Below are 17,632 nucleotides of genomic sequence, written 5' to 3'. Positions count from 1 at the left end.
AAGGCGAGTGAGAGCGGTGGCTGAGCGAAAGGAAAGTGCACTGTTTGGGGCGATGACGAGGACTAGAACTCAAACTTCAGTCAGTGCGAGGAGGTAAGTCGGTAGTGTAGTGCAACTCTGGCAAGGGCAAGACGAAGCCGTTTGAGAATGGAAAAGACAGCTGAAGAAGAGGCAATGATAGAAGCAGAGAGGGACGTGCGGCTGTGGCTGCGGTTGCAGTGCTGAAGAGGGTGGCAGGCGGCAGAGAAGAGACACCCAAACAGCAGGCACGGAGCCCGTAATGATGCGTAATGGTACAGGGTATTTGGTACCTAAAGCGACACTAGCTGCCCTCTCGCCCTCTATTTATCAGGCTGAGCTGCGAAGGATTGACACCCCCGTTCACCGTCCTCCAGGCCATAGGGAAATGATTCACTGGGGTCCCGGAACCTTGCTGCCGCCCCGAGATTGCAAGTCTCTCATCTAGCATCACATTACCTCCGCCTCCGTCTCCGTACGCCACCTAGGGACTGTGTACTTGTACAGATTGCGAGCAGCAGGCAGAGAAGAAAGAAACACAATGAACGCACAAAAGTGGCGGCCAAGAGGGGGCCCCTTTGGGGGTTCTGGACCCATGCTAAGGCCGGTAGTGGGCTCTAGCGGCTCCCGGGGTGGCCTGTCTCGTATTGTCTGACGCCTAATGGAATCTGCAGGGAAGACTGATTTGGGGTGCTGACAACCAAAGTACTTGCGACAAATACGCACTTCTTTTTCTTCACCAGATTGCAGCGAAACGACAGATAAAGAGCGGTGAAATCCACTCCTTGATCCTCTTGCGCGTTGTTCTTCGCACTCTCGCCCTCGCTCATCACCACTTTCTATACTGTGGCCTCCATGCCCACACCCAAGATACCAAGATACCAAGGTGAGATGCTACTGCGCAGACGCAGATGCTAAGAGTCGATAGGGCTGACATATCGCCCCCTCCCTCATCTTCCCTCGCCCGCTCAAGGCTCGTCTGCGTGCTCGGCGGCCCAATCCAATCAAACTGGGCCGTTTCAGCTTTTGAACAAATGTGCAGTCCCAAGAATTTCACCCTCCCACGTTTCGACGCCTGCATTCGGTGAAGGCTTTCGCCACCATCTTTCGCCTGTCCGATCTCCCTCACGTTTCAGCCTTCTGGAATGCCAAAGTGTTCTAGTCGATCCATCCTACTACCAAGAATTGTCCATATGTAAGTACACATATAAAACATCCATGGTCGCCGTCCTGGCGAGAAGGCCCCTCGCCCCGTGGGCCATGGTAGGAGCGGGTCAACTATCGGACTTGGGATTCCATCGGAACCCTGTCGATCAATACAGCTCGTGCGGCTGACAGTGATAATAGGGGGCGGCACTTGTCCCGCGCCCTTTAATCATTGGTTCGATCTTCTCTCCCGATAACATGGTCTTGAGCTGCTAAGGGTCGGATCATGAATATTCTTGATGTGGCCAAAAGTAGTGATGCAAAACAACATGTCGCTTGAGTTTACCTACTTACAACTCATCCTTGATGCTCTTCGTCGCTGAGGCAGTCGGCGTCGACGATGAGTTTGATGAAGCGTTCACTTTGGAGGTCCTACTTCCTGCGGTCTCGCTGCCGCTTGGGGTGGAAGATTTCGTCTTTTTGGCCTTTCCCTTCCCTGTCGCTTTCTTTCCACCCCCAGTCCTCCCCTTTTTGGGTATCTCTGGCATCCTGATTGTCTTCATAATAGTATCCGAAACCAGTTTCTGTAACTCCTGCCCCTTGTTCTGCAATTCAGAGACCAGGAAGGCAGGATCATCGTGTGGACCCAGGGTGTTTTGCATGGCAAGTTTCTCGTCGAGCCATTTCTTCACCTCATCATATTTCGTCGTAAGAGCTGCCAGATCTTCGTTCGTGTACTCATATGGTTTAACCGGAGGCGGTTCGGCTGTCTGCGTTGCTTCACCTGCTGACGCGCTGCTATACGGGTCCTCGTCTAAATCATCTCCATCCATTGTAGCCGAGCTTGTCGAGGCACTCGAGGCTGCAGATTCTGCAGATTCACTTGCACTCGAAGCTGCATTTTCTGCAGCCTTCTTGATGCTTCCTTCCACCATCGTAATCATCCCATTCATGCTCTCCAGTCCCTCTTTCAAGGCCTTCACAGCATCCGGCCGTTTCATAGCTTCATCCTGACGCTTCAACACCGGATCAACGAGGCCATGGAGAGTCTTCAACTTGTCCTTGAGGTCCTGGAGTTTGGCATCGAGGCCGTCACTGTATAGCCATTCGGAGATGCTTGACAGCTGTTTTTCTAGTTCTTTCCGAACAGACTGACTCGAGGCAGCGATGAAGCTCTCGTCCTCCAGATAGTCCCTTGTTCGGTATGTGAAAGCCTCGAGAGTGTTCAAAGCTTCAGCTCGGAGAGCGGCATTGCGATCTGAGATATCGAATTGAGTTAGACGCTGTCGGAGACGAGGCAGAATTTCAATAGGGGGAGCATTGAGCCCAACAACTGTCGATCTCAGAGCCAGTGGTATTGAAACAATTGTGGGCGTGGATCTAGTTGCTTTTGCGGCTTTAGTCGAAGAGGAGGAAGAGGAAGAAGCGGCCGACTCTGAATCTGAAAGTGATGGCGAAGCAGATGACATGGTTGATCCAGAGCTTGTTGGATCAGACGAAGGCGACAGAATCTGAGATTCTGAGGTTCCTCCAGTCGCGTCTTCGTCTTCGACGACCTTCTGATCACCGTCCTTATTCGAGCCGAAGCCAAACAAACCTTTGACGTTGTCAATGACGGTCCCGCCTTTGGTGCTCTCAGTTTCGCAGCTAACAGACCCCGAAACAACTTCTGGCAACCCATCCACATGACTCAACCGCATTGTGAAAATGGTGCTTATATTCGCCGCCGCACATCCATGCTTTTCCTTCAGCTCACCCACAGATTTCGTCAAGTTCAATGCTCCAACCTCCGTTACAGGAAGTTCTAGCTCCTTGACTGTTTGAGTGAACCCAAAGGTGACATCTTCCAGCGTCCTGATAGGCACTTGCTTCTCAGCTCCAACTTGGGAGGACGGATGGAACAGTTTCTGTGCCTTTTCTTTGTTCTCGACACTCCATTTCAAGAAAAAAGAGAAACCCGAAATATCTGCGCCACGAATGTCTTTGACCCTAAAGCTGGGGCTTAAAGAGGCAGCTTTGAAAGCTGCTCCCATGACGGCAGCCTCGTCGGCGTTGACGTTGGTCTTCAGCTTGGACGATCCGCTAGCCACCTTTTCGAGCTGCTTCTGCACAAATGGGGTTCTCACTGCTCCTCCGTGCAGAATGATCGAGTCGAGGTCGTCCAGTTGCAGCCCGGCCGACTGGAGAGCGGCTTCAATGGGAAACCCTACACGAGAAGCATGATCTGCAGCGAGCTCTTCAAACTTATCTCGGGTGAGGCTGTACTTGAAAGTGATATCATCATCATAGAGGCCTTCGAGAGTCGCGGTTGACGCCGCGTTGGCACTGAGAAGTTGTCGCACTCGTTCCGCCTCTTTCCAAATCCTCGCCATTGATTTCCCGTGAGATCGAACTTGCTCACGACCCAATCCCAATTTCTTAGCGCTTGGAGTTTCCAGGAAACGGGAGATGATATCTTCGACAATAACATCATTTAAAGAATCCCCTCCTAGCGAGGCGTCGAATCCCACTCCGAGAGCGATGACCTCCTGAACGGTGGAATTTCGCTTGCCTGGCCCCTTGATCGTCCTGCCTTGAAACTTGAGCACCGTTGCAGTCGTTGATCCAGCACCTATATCATAGACAAGATGGTGCTCAGGCTTTCCGCCATCCGTCACACTGTCGAACGTCCGATGGGTTGCATAGTTAAGCCCGATAGCAAGTCCATCGCTGACAAGAGCTAGAACTCTCAATCCCGCCAGGTCCGCGGCTAGTTGAATGGCTCGCTTCTCCTCAGCGGTATAGAACGCAGGGTATGTGATGACCACATCAGTGACAGATACACCCTTGGCGACCATCGCTTCCGCATTGCTCTTGACGTTCTTCAATTGCATGGCTAGTAACTCTTCCACCATGAATATTTCGTCCTTCTTGGTCCCGAAACTCTGGCTCTTTAACCCCACCGTACCAGCATCCTTGTCCGTTTCGTTGCCTCTTGCCACAGGTACAAGGTTCAACCCGGGGTATCGGATGGCATAGGCCTTAACAGCCTCCGCAGAGTATTCCATACCCAGCAAACTCTTCAGGTTGGGATAGACATCGCTCGGAAATCTTGCGGAGAGCGCTATGGCATCGCCTCCATAGAGGCGTTCGGGAAAAGCATCACCATCTTTTATCTGGGCTCTGGAGGGTTTGAACGCAAGCGTTGCAGCCTCTCTTCTCTTTGAATCTTTAGACAGGACAATTTCTATGGGTGACCCGGGCCGGGCGATGGCACCCTTTAGGTACTCTGTACCCAAATCTATACCCAGGACTGCAGAAGCAGCATGGGCAGTCGTAGAAAGGAATAGGAGGAGAGATAGTGCTAGGAAGCTAAATGTCGAAAGCTTCCGTCGGCCGGGGGGTGCCATTGTGCTTAGATCGGCGAAGTTCAGAAGTTGAATGGGATGGTCCTCGTCAGGCGACTCAAAGAGAGGATAGTTTGCAGATTCGGTTTGGCGAGCACATTTCCAGAATGGTGCTCGAGTAGAAATCTGAGGGTGAAAAGGATATTAAACAGAGAAATGGCAAAATAACGTCTATGACACCGTTGTCGTTTCTGGTTCTCGCATGTTCGTCTCGCAGGCTTGTGAACAAGTTGTCCAAAAACTCCGAATTCCGAGTCATGCAACTTGACGTGCGCGAGTCACGGAAGAAGCTTGCGTCACGTTGATCACTCCACATTCTTCAGCCTCGACAATCTACAGCTTTCACCTTCTCCCATCGTATGATTATGATGTTTTAAATACAATTGTCGTCGACCTTTGCATTCTAAATCTCTTACGAAGTGCACTGCGGAAGGTTTGTTCAATTCCAGCATGATCCTCTTCACCCAAAATGCATGAAATCATTACTCTTCAGCTTGGAACCAAGAGCAACTACCTAGCGACCCATTTCTGGAACGCTCAGGTATACGCTACGCGACTGTAGTAAAGATCCGTCTAACTTAGATTAAAAGGAATCATACTTCACCTATTCTGACGATGAAGAACCTCTTGTTAACCCAGACATTCACTTCCGGCCAGGCCTTGGATCCGATGGCTCCGAGACATTCACTCCTCGAACCATAATATATGACCTGAAGGGCGGGTTTGGCACTCTTCGTAAATTCAATGCCCTTTACGACATCCCGGGGGACTCGCATCCTGTTCCCGGTCTTTGGTATGTCGCTGTTTGAGGACTCCCTCGACTGGATGTGATTCTGAATACCCCCAGGGACGGCAACACCTCCAGACATCAAGAGCAGCGGATTGAGCCATCCGAATACCAAAGAAATCTAGACCTTGGTCTTCCAACTACACAACTCCACGCCTCGGACGTGAGGTATTGGTCCGACTTCAACCGTGTCTTCTATCATCCTCGATCCATCGTTCAGCTCCGCGAGTACGAGCTGAACTCGCAACTCATGCCCTTTGAAAACTGGTCTGCCGGTGAAGACCTGTTCGAAAGCCTGGACAAAGAAATTGATCTGCTTGATCGCGATGTCAGACCGTTCGTAGAGGAGTGCGATCAAGTGCAAGGTTTTCAATTCTTCACTGGTGCGGACGATGCATGGGGAGGCTTTGCTGCGAAGTACGTGGACAACCTGAGAGATGAGTATAGAAAGACGAGCATCTGGGTTTGGGGCATTGAAGACGGTTCCAGAGTGACTAGGGTACGTCCTCGCAAATTCCGCTGTTGACAAGTAGCTCAACAGCAACAGGAAAAGCAGTCAGGAAGAGCGTGCAATGCTGCAAGAACGCTCCAGACAATTGGACAGCAAGCATCAGCATACATACGGCTTGCTGCCCCTCCCTCAATCCTTCCTCGATACGTGAAGCTCGACAGTGGCTCTGATTGGATGAGCACTGCGCTCCTCTGCGCGGGCATTGAATCTGTCACGCTCCCGACAAGGCTTCATGCCAAGGCAGGGAAACGAGGATCACTGGGCCTATTAGAGGATACTTTGAATACCAATGGGGTTCAAAACGTCTTCGAGCTTCACGCAAGCGTCACGGGCTCAAAACTTGGGGCTAAGGGCTCCTCCAACGGGACTCCGATGGAGCAAGGCAATGGGTATGAAAATGATCAAAGCGCTAATTTGCCAGAGCCATCACATTTAGACCTGGACTACAGCCCCAGTCTGGTCAGTCCGTCGGTCGCGAGGTTCCATCACGTTTTCGCCCAAGTTGAATGTGAGCGAGACCACCTCGAGTCAGATACCCGGCCGTTGACTCTGACACACGAGGAGCGGCTTCGACGAAGACTGAACGAAGAAAGCGTGGTCGAGATGTGAGTCGACGCCTTTGCTTTCTTGCCTCATTTCTGAAAGCGAACCAGCTGCCTTGGAAAAGATGAATCGATGGAAAAGGCTGACGTACGCTCAGATTTCAGACAAGGCTACAATTTCCTTTGCTGGACACGTTTCCAGACACACTCTTCGAGACTAGCCGGCAGCGGAGCGGGTTGGATGTATCGGCAGCCCTCGAATGCAACTCGAGAATGAAGGATCGACTTTTGGACCTCAGGGATGCGACATTTCGTCTGGCGCCATTGGAAGAACGAGAGGCGCATTACAACGATTTCACGCAAATGGCCCAGAATTATGGCATTGGATGGGAGTCAGGATCAGACTCTGGGATCGACGATGAGTGAAGCCATGCTGTCACACAAGCGACATTCATTCAATACGAGAGAGGTGGTGACTCGGGGGACAAGAGACCTATGCACAAGCTCAGTCTTGTACATTTTTGCCGAATATCGTCGAAGCTTCCGGGTCGAAAACAGAAAGTTGGATTGTTAACATGCACCAATCAGGCGGTTCAACGGGATGGTAGGTCAGCGGCCCATGTGGCATTGCTGGAATATTTGGGGCGCATGATGTGATGCCTCTATCGGTGGGCGAGCAAGCGAGCCCATACGGAACTGTGGGGAACTCCTGTGGAACAACTACCAATAAAGCACAGACCTTAGCGAGCTGGTACAGTAGCATGCCAATGCCGTCATTCCAATATTTTTCTCATCATCGGCCAGCGTGAGGAGTGCAAAGATCCGCTAGCTCCAACGCATGTCTCCAAGCATTTCCTCCAAGCATTTACCTAGCGATGGGTGCCAATCAAGGTCCAATCAGCCGCCAATCGATCCAAGAGTCCGACTGGTGCTCTAACCGCAACTGGCGTCAGTGCCGAAAGACAGCTCCAGAACATGGTAACAAGTCTGGGACAATGACGCAAAATCACCCTGTCACGGTAGCCACCCGTAGCCACCCGTAGCCACCCGTGATCTGACGGGAAGTACTCGGTGTTCTGAGATCCAGGAGGACGATACAGTTGGCACTGAGGCAGGAACAGAGGCAGGAACATGGAGTCAACGGGAAGGAAGAGTCTTGTGCAGCTGTCCTCCTCGGCTTCGAGAGGGTGAGAAATTCGCCGAGCGAGGTCAAGGCAACGTGGAAAACAGGGAAGACCCGGTCACTCAATAAGCAAACACCAACCATCACGCCGTTCCTGGCCCGCTCAGCCAACTAAAGTGAAACCGCAGCTTTGGCGTCTTCAATTGTTGACTTCCTGCTGGTTCCCTGCCAACCTCATCCTCTTCCTCTTACCTACTGGTAGTAACCAAGGTAACCAGATCCAGCACTGGCTTCGATTGACATCGACCGTCTTCTGGTCTCGGCAAGTTCGCCAGAAATGCCCATCGTCATGCAATCACACTACTAAGTACGAGAGTCGAAGCCGACAAGAGCTCCTAATGGGTCACTGTAACAGGACTTGGTTTGTCGCATGACGAGCAGAATTGCAATGAATCGAGATGAATTCTTACGGGGCAGGCCTCCTACCAAGTACCAAGTAACAAGCACAACCCTGCATCTTGTCCGTGGCTTGCCAGCTGACCTTGGTCCTCGACCCCTCCCACGATTTCATTCTGTTCCATGGCTACACAGCCTATGGAGTACCCTGTATTCGTACACACTGCCGAGTACGGTCTTGTCGGATTGCAAAATATGTTGGAGAGGTTGCGTGAGGCTGAAGACACTACTAATCCAAATCCGGCCACCAGTAAGCTGTATCGCTTGCCAACCACTCGATTTCAGCATAGCTGGCTCTTCCTGTTTCTTTCTTTGGCGCCTAGGTAATGTGCATGCAGCTATTACGGAGGATTCTGCAGCCATCTGGAGAAGTCGGCAGAGAAACGCTCCCTCGTTCGTCTCTATACCCGGCCAATGGGTCAATGAGACAGAATATCTGCGATCAGACCTCCAGACTGCCAGGGCCAACAACTTCCCAGCTTTTCGGCTAGCCATGTTCCATGAAGGAGGCTATTCTCAGGATGACCCCGCCAGCATAGCTTTGAAAGGATCCACTCGGGTTGACTCGACGTGCCGAGTACGGGGGCTGGAAAAGTCGATTGCTACCCTCCTCGCCTATCCATCCTCCACTATGACATGATTCCGAGAGGAACAGGCTTGGTGGGACGGAACAATGCTGCATGCTCGTTCGTCTCGCCACATCCCCAGCTCGTTGATTTCTCCCTCCATCTTTACGTTTACCTATGATGCTCGCATGGCAGAACCCACAGCTGAAGAAGCTTGAGAGGGGTGCCTCCCCAGCAGGTAAAGTACTACAAAACCGCCCGTCTCTCTCATCAGAAGTTGTTTCTTCTTCCCATCATTACACTCTCGTCGTTTGACAGCCTCATCTCTCGCTTGTACTCCGTACACTAGGGTTCGTTCGCTAAGACTCTAGTACACTCGCTCTCTGTATTATCATCTACCCCGAAAATTATTTACTCTTTCAACATGAGATCATCTCTCGTTCTGCTGGCAGTTGCCAGCTCAGCAAGTGCCGAAAAGGTATACGGAAGAGGAGAGACAGAGACGGAAACATGGAGCGACTGGGCAAGTTCAAGTCCTACGAGCACGACGCCTTACACAAGCAGCTCTTCGACCACGACTACGCCTTACACAAGCTCAATTCTCTCTTCAACCTGGGCCGATTGGACGACAACCATCACCAGCACCACAAGCACCACCAGCACGACGACTCCGGTGCTTTCGTCGACCTGGATCGATTGGTCAAGCACTGCTTCCCCTACAACTACGAGTTCAGCTCAATGGCTCGATTGGTCAAGCACTGCTTCCCCTACAACTACGAGTTCACCTTCAGCTCAATGGCTCGATTGGTCAAGCACACCTTCCTTAACGACGAGTTCGCCTTCAACTCAATGGATCGAATGGACAACCTCTTCTTCCACGACTACGCCTTACACAAGTTCAAGCACTAGAGGATGGGAAGAATGGTCCTCGTCATCCCCAGCTCCTGTTAAGACAACGTCCTGGGCCGATTGGACCCCTTCTACTCCTCCGGCGCCGGTAGTGACTTCATCTCACTGGCAAGATTGGACGTCTTCCGTTGTGGTTTCTGTGCCGACCTCCTCCTGGCAAGATTGGTCCTCATCCCCAGCTCCTGTAAAGACCTGGACCTCTTCCATTGCACCTGTTCCAGTTCCAACGACCAAGTGGCAAGATTGGACAACTTCTACACCCGCGGCACCCGTTCCCGCGGCAAGCACATGGGTCGATTGGTCATCCAGCGTCCCCGCGGCCCCGGCTCCAGCGCCCTCGAGTAGCCAGTGGAACGACTGGGGGTCGTCAGTTGTGTATAGCAGCTACTCTGTCCCTCATGCAAGCACTTGGGCCTCCGTTGCAGTTACGAGCAGTGTCTGGTCTTCATCCCCAGCTCCTGTGGTCAGCAGCAGCGTCTGGACAAGCGTTGCGCCGGTCCCGACCACCACAACACCCGCCCCCGTCGCGACCTACACTGGCGCCGCCAGCAGCAACAACAAGCCCGTCATGGCGCTTCTTGCCGGTGTTATTGGCCTTGTTGCCCTGGCATAGATGAAAACTACCCTTCGGCGGTCATGAATCAAGAGAGGAAGTTGATTCAGGGTTGGCGAAGGAGAAAAAAGCATATCTTCGATTCTCTAGCAACGTTTTCCGTCCTCGATCCCACCCCATGCTGCATATGCATGTTCAGAAAGGTGGCCAATGTCGACGACCGACGCTGATCCTTATTTCTGGCACCTTACGAATGGTTTATTTTAATATCGTGCTCAACCCCTGGAACCAGACCGCGGGCGCGAGCGTACGATCCTTACGACTGGAAGAGATACGAATACCGAGTAGACACTCCTTACGGCATGGAAAGAGATGAGACACAACGTTCCCTTACGGCTCATCTTGAAATCATGTGCAAAGATTGCACGGCATCAATCCTGTTGGAAACTACTATTGCTTTTGCTTCGGATTAATATTGCCCTGGGACGGAGGAATGGGGCTATTGCCACATGAAATGATCGCCTTGCCGGTGCGCGTATGAACAGACGCGTAGGGCAACAGGGCCGACTATGTCGAGGGGGTAGACGATGATGTTGGAGAGATACAATGGGTGGCTGAACTACGTGAGAAGGCAAATAAAATTGCATGTATCTCCGTCCATAGTCATACTTGATGAAACAGTGGTTAATACGTAGCTTCGGAAAGAAGTAAGCGGAGACAGGAATGTCATTTCCAAATTCTTCAATCCTAAAAATTCAAGTCTTTTGTCTCCAACTAAATCCCCGTTCGCATCAACTGGTCATATTTGGGGGGAGTTCTCCCGCAATAGAGCGTCCTTGGTGCATTCGGCGGCTGCAGTCAAGACAATCTCAGCGACATACCGCTTACGAGGCTCCCCTCGTCGACGATAGTGTATTAGATTTTGATAACGACGGCGGCTCTCGACGTGCTTATCAAAGTGTAAAATTATGGCCATACATAACGTATATTATGTGGCCCCTGTGTTCAACTGGAGCTCTTTGGATAATGGGGAGAGAGGAAGACGCCTAGTCTAATTAAGGCAAGACCGTCGACTCTTGGCACTGGGCACTTGCTAGGCTGCGAGGCTGCTGGTATTTAAGCCTGATCTATCACAGCTTATACAAATTCTCTTCCCACTCAATCAATCAATCAATTAATTATGGCCCTAGATTGGTTCAACAGTGCCTGTCTCCTTTGTCCCTGGGAAGAATGACATATCGATCCTCAGCACAATCAATCTGTGCGGTGTCCGGATTAATGTGACGCAAGGTGTATACCGCCGTTTGGGGTCAGCCAAAATTTCAAATTCGCCGATTTGATCGCGAAAGGCCACAGGGCATCACACGAATCGCGACACGAGGCAGCGGCGAGGCAGTTCAATGATGAAATATTCAACTTTTGATCTCCTGTGTTACATCTCTGTGATTATTCATACGTTCGTAGCTGATAAATGTCACCAAATGTTGTTGTTTTATTCTTTCTTTTGGACTGAGGGTTTCTCCTCCAGCACAGAGTACGGGCCAGCTACACACAGCCTCGCAAGTGCAATCAACGTCAAAGACAGTCGTCACCTTCTCACCTGGCGACCCGGCCGACCCGCGGAACTGGGCTGTCTGGCGAAAATGGACCATCGTCGCCAGCATCACTCTCATCGACTTGACCGTCTCGAGGGGTGCTCCTAGCTATTCCCCCGTCTGCGAGAAGTTCATCAAGTGCTTCCATGTCAGCACCGAGATCGGTGTCTTGGGCCTCTCGCTGTATGTGTTAGGGCTGGCGTTTGCGCCAATGAGTTTGGCGCCCTTGTCCGAGAATTATGGACGGACGCCTCTCTATGTCCTGCTGTACGGGACATTCTTATTTCTTTCGGGTACGGCGTTGGTTGATGACCTCGGCGGCTTCCTCGTCCTTTGCTTTCTCTCGGGGCTCTGCGTCAGTGTGACGATAGCGAATTTCGGCGGCACCATTGCGGACCTATGGTCGCGGCATCCGGTGGGACCGGCCATAAGCGTGTTCCTCTGGGCCGCCATGTCTGGCTGGCCATCCTGGTAATTTTTGCTCTCATTCGTCGTATAAACAAGAGGATGGAGAGACGTCTTCTGGGCACTGTTGGGGATTCGTGGCAGCCTGTGTGTGACGATGGTTGTCGTCCTCGTCGGCTTTCGGAACGAGACGAGATATTCCGTGTTGGTGAGACGAGAGCCTTCGAGCAACGTCGCCGTGCCGGAGGAGATGAGGCGTCAATCCTTGACACAGTTGTTTCGTGTTACACTGCCTTGCCCCTTCCGGTTCCTGGCCACAGAGGCAATCACCATCTTCGCTGCTCTTTACAACGGTTACCTCTATGGACTGTCGTTCCTCTCCAACGATGCATTCAACTTGGTGTTCGGTAAGCACGGCTATGGCTCAAAATTATTGGCGTGCGCTTGTGCTTCCTCGGACTCGCTGCGGGCATAACACTGGGTCCTACCGTAAATGTCTGGTAAGTGCATCATTACCAAAAAGCCATCTCTTCCCACCCTCGGCGTGCACAAGAGCCAAATCGTGACGACGCCGACATTAGCAAAGATGACAAAGCACTTCAAGAATGTCCCTGAAGCGCGCCTTGACTGGCCAAACTCGACGCGATCCTGTTCTCCATCTCCCTTTTCTGGTTTTGTTGGACCTCTGTGCCAACATACAGCATTCACTAGATAGTCCCCATGCTGGCTACTGTCATGTTCGGATGGTCCTTTTACACCTTGATCCTCATGCCGTATATGTACATCGAGGACAGCTACATGGTCTTCTCCGCCTCTGCGCTTGCCGGCGTGGGACTCATCAGAAACATGGCGGGTACCGAGTTTCCACTGTTTGGCACGCAGTTGTTTGAGAATGAAGGATACAACTGGGCAGTGACAATACTGGGATGCCTCGCGATACTGCTGGTGCCATTTTCTATGTGCTAAAGAAGTTTGGCATGAGGTTGAGAAGGAAGAGTCCATATGCGAGACAGCATGTGGATGATGATGATGATGATATGGAGGTGAATGCCTCCGATAGTGACGCCTCTGAGCCATGATGTCTTTTATTCACCCTCGCAGAGGGCAATTATAGTAGACAATTGTCCGGTTCTGCGAAACTGCGGGAAGGACAACGGCCCATTCATCCACGGGCGGCTGTTATCTTGAGAACTTCGTGAGCAGGGAGTTGAAGCGTTACAACATCAAAGACCCTTGCAGCAGTGGATTGTTGATCCCGTTGCCCTGCCTTTGGCGCAGGGGACCAATCCGCTTTGTTTCGATCATATTATTGTTTATGGGGATGTCTGCCTGGGGGACTTGTTGTCACAAACGGGTGCCTCTGTTGTGGAAATGTAGCCCGTCCGTTACAGTGATCTAGAGAGGAAGTCCAGGTCTGCTTCAGGCATCCAATCAGCCCACCACCAGCGACCGACGCTGTCGAGGCCCAGTTGATCAGAGAACAGATTTTGATCGTCGATGCTGAACGAGAATGGAGTGCTGCTGTTCCATGCCGACTCGGCACTGATAATGGCCTGCACTTCTTGCGGCGGATCCGTACTCGCCTGCAGGTGATGGTTCGTTGGCGGCCCCGTATTGATCACCCCATTATCAGACTGGGTAACGCCGGCGAAATCCTCAATCCTCTCCAATGGACCCGCTGCTGGACTCTCGAAGACTAGACGCCATTTCCGACACAGCTCGGGACCAAAGGGTGAAAAGAACTCTTCCTGCTCAGGCGTAAGAGCTATCCGGGTAGACTGCACCGTTTCCGGCAGAGTAGTGGAATGCTTCATCATCTGGTTGACCACTCTCTCAGCACCGATGGCGGACGGGAACCTCTTCTTCAATTCATTCAAGGATGATCTGATGATTTCGATCTCTTCGGCCCGATGTGTGGCTAGCGAGGGAAATCGCTGATAAGACAGTTGAAGGAGAGCTGCGACCATGAGGTAGAATATCGAGGTCACTGGGAGATGCGAGATATCCTCCCACGTAAGGTACTCCTCGAAGATCCCGGAAATGAAGGACGAGGCCAACAACGAGACGGGCGAAGGAGGCTGGTTTCTGTTTTCATGTCGGAACAGGATTATCAGAGAGGTGAAGTAGAGCGTGTGAAGCTGCCGGGACTTGAAGTTGTAGTCGTTCAATCTCTTCGTCTCGAGATGGTAGAGTCGCAAGCTCGGTGGCACAGCTTTCAACCACCGGCGAAGGGTGTCTTCGAAATCGATCTTTTTGCGGTCCGAGAGCGTGCCGCGACAGTAATGCTCGGTCATGTCTCCTAGAATCGAAGTTATCTGGACAAAGTGCATGAACAGGAGTGCGTCCTCGTCGTCGCCTTCAAAGTCATCCATGCGCAGCGGTCGAACGTTTGAGTCTTCTGCATTAACAGCCCTCGGACGTCCATGGCTTGCGGCTATCTGATTGTCCCTGGACTTTTGTATTGTTAGTTTGTGGGCGGGTAGTGAACTAGGTGGATTATCCTCATCTTACGAGCAGTGCCCACCAAATCCTCCGCCTTAACTTGGCATCTCCCATTCGTGGGTCGGGTTCACGATGAAGGCCTAACTGGTGTGCAAGAGCGACGCTGATCCGGAGCCAGAAGCTGCTGTTGTCAATCGACACATGCTCTGGGCCGGACGGATTCAGCCACTGCAGGAAAATCGTGGCCATAATGGCATGAAGGTGGTTTTGCTCGGCATTGGTGTAGAAGAGCACTTTTGCTCGCTGATAGCACTTCTGTCCCTGTTCTGCAGCCTGTGGTGTGGACGAGACTATGCTTCCTGCCACCAGCATGGACGTGACGAGCAGCGTGTCTTTGTTCTTTGCATCGAACTTGTCGAGGTCTGATTCGTTCACCAGTGGCATCCATGGACGACATCTTTGCAGGAAGTTTCTCAACAGGGTCTGTCGCAGCGTCCCTTGGGGCAGTTCGAGCACGGACAGGTTGCGCCGCATCCTCACCTCGAAGCTGTGCCACGAGCCCGCGCGGGGGCCGGGACTCTGGTAGTGAGTGGCGTCGTCCTCATCGATTTCAGCATGGGCGGATATATAGTCGGCACGACCGAGGTAGCTGGGTTGCTGGGATGGAGTCAAGGCCCTCTCGCCCTCTGCTGGACGTCTGGCCTTTTTGGGTTCAATGGAATTGGGGCTTCCGCCGTGATCCAACTGTTGGCGTCTGCGTTTCCTGACATGCGGTCTTTTCCCTCGAACGTCAATGAGAGGTCCTCCAAATCTCGAGAAATGACCTTACAGACAGGCTCTCCCCGCATCGCGGCAATTGGAGCAAGCTTCGCGTGTGCTCTCATGCAAGTTCTTATCACATCTAACTTTTCTGCTATGACAAGCCTCGCAGGCGCTGCTTTTCCTGACATGCGGCCTTGTTCCTCAAATGTCAATGAAAAGGCCTTCGAATCTTAAGACATGACCTTACACACAGGCTCTCCCTCCATCGCGGCAATGTGAGCAGGTTTCGCGTGTGCTCTCATACAGGTTCTTATCACATCTGACTTTTCTGCCATAACAAGCTTCGCAGGTGCTGTTTTGTTCGGAACTTCCCAGAGCAGATGGCTCCGACGTCGTCGAGGCTATCCAGGTGAGATCCTCACTCACATCGAGAGACATTTTCGCCGCGGCGTTCACCCCAACGCCGTATACCAACACAAATGGGGGCAGATAGGTTAGTTGAAGTGGGTGACAAATGTTGAGGTGGCGGAGGTCAAAAGCGCCGCGGCAAATTGAAGCATTCAGGTTTCCTGAAATCGCCGAATCCTCCCGAGAATAGCTCCCTAAAAGGCCAAGTTTACAATGGAGATATTATAGACATCCGAGGAAGATAAGCAGGTCTTAAGGATTGGGAAACTTAAAGGTGAGTTGATCCTGTGATAAGGGATCATAGAAGAAATCTATCTCGTCTATATCATCCCTGTCTAGCCAGCTCTATCCCCCGAGTGCCTTCAAGGACTCGACCGCGTCAACGATTGTCTCCTTGAGCGGCCGATATGTGATGCCCAAGACCTGGATGGATTTCTTGTTGTCGATACCATATAGCGGAAGCTTGTCGACCAACTCATCCCGGAGGTTTCCTTTGATTTCTGGGAAGGCGTCTTCCATAACCTCCCGGAGCTGCTTCTCGGTGGCCATCTGAGCGGCAACAAAGAATCTCTGATTGGCAGCCTGAGGTCTTTCAATGGCCAGCACATGGGCCAGAGCCAAGTCTCGAACATCAACATGAATAGGCGACCCGACTGGTCCAGATCGCGGGGTGCCACGGTAGAGATTCAATATCCGCAGGCTGGAAGTGTTCAGTTCCTCCAATGATGTGACTTGATGAAGCACTGGTCCGTATATCATGGGTGGATTGAGGGAGGTCAGAGTGAAGTTCGGATTCTCCGTCTTCACAAAGTCCCAAGCGGCCTTTTCGGCGAACTTTTTGCTCGCTCTGTAAGCCGCCTGTGGATCAGGTGCCGCCAGAGCTTCTTCCATGGTCATATCATTCCAGATCTCTTCGTTGTATACAGCAGGCGGGTTGCGGTAATTCGACAAGGCAGCGAAGGATGACGTGATCACCACATGTTTGACAGATTTTGCTGACTTGTGGATAGCGTTCAGGATTCCTGTCGTCCCGTCGATCGCGGGATCAAGCAAGTCTTTCTTGTTGTCTGTGACTTTGAAATGGAAAGGACTGGCAGTGTGCACAACGGCTTCAAATGGAGGGTCGGCCTTGACGGCCTCGTCGAAGGCCCCTTCTACCGCAATGTCCTTGACAATCGTGTACGAGACCGACTTGCCCTTGAACAATTCTTGCAGGTAGTGCCCCTTCTCATCAGATCGGACAGTGACGACCACATCGTGCCTAAATAAAAAAAAGGTCAGTACTCGACAACTTCCAAAGCAGATTTCGATCCCAAATACCCGCGTTTGAGTAACTCATTTAAGCAATGCGCAGCGAGAAATCCGCTACCGCCGGTCAACAAGACCTTCATGATGAAAATGAATTGGGGTCCTGAGCTTTAGCTGAACTCGGTGACCAACACTTGAATGGTTTTTTCCTCTGATTGAAAGGTCTGTCATTAAAAAAAAAAAAACAATTGGGGCGCATCTTTATATAATATTTTGTACCATGGTCGTTGTATTATGTCTGCCCCACGGCAATTCGCCATTCGTTCCGTATATTCCCACCTGGGTCTGTGCATTCCAATCCTGCGGTGATTGGCGACGACGACCTAGATAGTACGTTCTTCGTCTCTTCTATAGAATGCGTCCGGGCCTTGAGCCTCCTAGTATAAGGTTTCATTGAGCATTAAATACTCCGTACCAGGACGAAGCTGGATCTTTGCGTCGCAGACTTGCAATCAAAGCGCTTCGGAGGGCTAATGAAGGTGAGGTTGATTGGCCTTCGTAGTTGACCGGAGTTTGACGGGGCGTCTGCCGTTAAGTCTGACCACCAAGTTTTGCACCAACCCTGTTTTACACCACGCGTTCTACCACCCCACCACCTCTCTACCAACTCAATCAACCAACTACCACTCAACCAATTCGCCTTTAATCACGCGTAAATGGCCTCGAATCGAGAGGCTAGGATCCAGCAAGCAATCTCTGACTATCAATCACGTCG

The 17,632-nt window shown here is 51.7% G+C and overlaps 6 protein-coding genes across 6 annotated transcripts; 3 read left to right on the top strand and 3 right to left on the bottom strand.

Annotated features, from left to right (window-relative positions):
• Positions 1–1,514: 1,514 nt before the first annotated feature.
• On the bottom strand, positions 1,515–4,553 carry Z519_07436 (uncharacterized protein; the record flags this gene model as incomplete). The annotated part of the gene is made up of 1 exon (XM_016765170.1): positions 1,515–4,553. The coding sequence occupies one exon, from the start codon at positions 4,551–4,553 to the stop codon at positions 1,515–1,517; it is 3,039 nt and encodes a 1,012-aa protein (XP_016618139.1).
• Positions 4,554–5,019: 466 nt separating this feature from the next.
• Z519_07435 (uncharacterized protein) lies at positions 5,020–6,816 on the top strand (the record flags this gene model as incomplete). Its single annotated transcript, XM_016765169.1, has 5 exons — positions 5,020–5,091; positions 5,141–5,343; positions 5,398–5,836; positions 5,885–6,453; positions 6,549–6,816. 5 exons carry the CDS (start codon positions 5,020–5,022, stop codon positions 6,814–6,816), a joined length of 1,551 nt encoding a protein of 516 aa, XP_016618138.1.
• A 2,229-nt stretch (positions 6,817–9,045) lies between these two features.
• On the top strand, positions 9,046–10,057 carry Z519_07434 (uncharacterized protein; the record flags this gene model as incomplete). Its single annotated transcript, XM_016765168.1, has 2 exons — positions 9,046–9,368; positions 9,445–10,057. 2 exons carry the CDS (start codon positions 9,046–9,048, stop codon positions 10,055–10,057), a joined length of 936 nt encoding a protein of 311 aa, XP_016618137.1.
• A 2,097-nt stretch (positions 10,058–12,154) lies between these two features.
• Positions 12,155–13,076, top strand: Z519_07433 (uncharacterized protein; the record flags this gene model as incomplete). Its single annotated transcript, XM_016765167.1, has 2 exons — positions 12,155–12,435; positions 12,911–13,076. 2 exons carry the CDS (start codon positions 12,155–12,157, stop codon positions 13,074–13,076), a joined length of 447 nt encoding a protein of 148 aa, XP_016618136.1.
• Positions 13,077–13,382: 306 nt separating this feature from the next.
• Positions 13,383–15,287, bottom strand: Z519_07432 (uncharacterized protein; the record flags this gene model as incomplete). Its single annotated transcript, XM_016765166.1, has 3 exons — positions 13,383–14,450; positions 14,509–15,221; positions 15,269–15,287. 3 exons carry the CDS (start codon positions 15,285–15,287, stop codon positions 13,383–13,385), a joined length of 1,800 nt encoding a protein of 599 aa, XP_016618135.1.
• A 667-nt stretch (positions 15,288–15,954) lies between these two features.
• On the bottom strand, positions 15,955–17,000 carry Z519_07431 (uncharacterized protein; the record flags this gene model as incomplete). Its single annotated transcript, XM_016765165.1, has 2 exons — positions 15,955–16,870; positions 16,930–17,000. 2 exons carry the CDS (start codon positions 16,998–17,000, stop codon positions 15,955–15,957), a joined length of 987 nt encoding a protein of 328 aa, XP_016618134.1.
• Positions 17,001–17,632: the final 632 nt, after the last annotated feature.

The sequence above is a fragment of the Cladophialophora bantiana genome (genome assembly GCF_000835475.1).
Source record: "Cladophialophora bantiana CBS 173.52 unplaced genomic scaffold supercont1.11, whole genome shotgun sequence".
Taxonomy (NCBI): domain Eukaryota; kingdom Fungi; phylum Ascomycota; class Eurotiomycetes; order Chaetothyriales; family Herpotrichiellaceae; genus Cladophialophora; species Cladophialophora bantiana.
The sequence above is the reverse complement of the archived record's forward strand: the minus strand, read 5'-3'. Positions and strand labels throughout refer to the sequence as shown.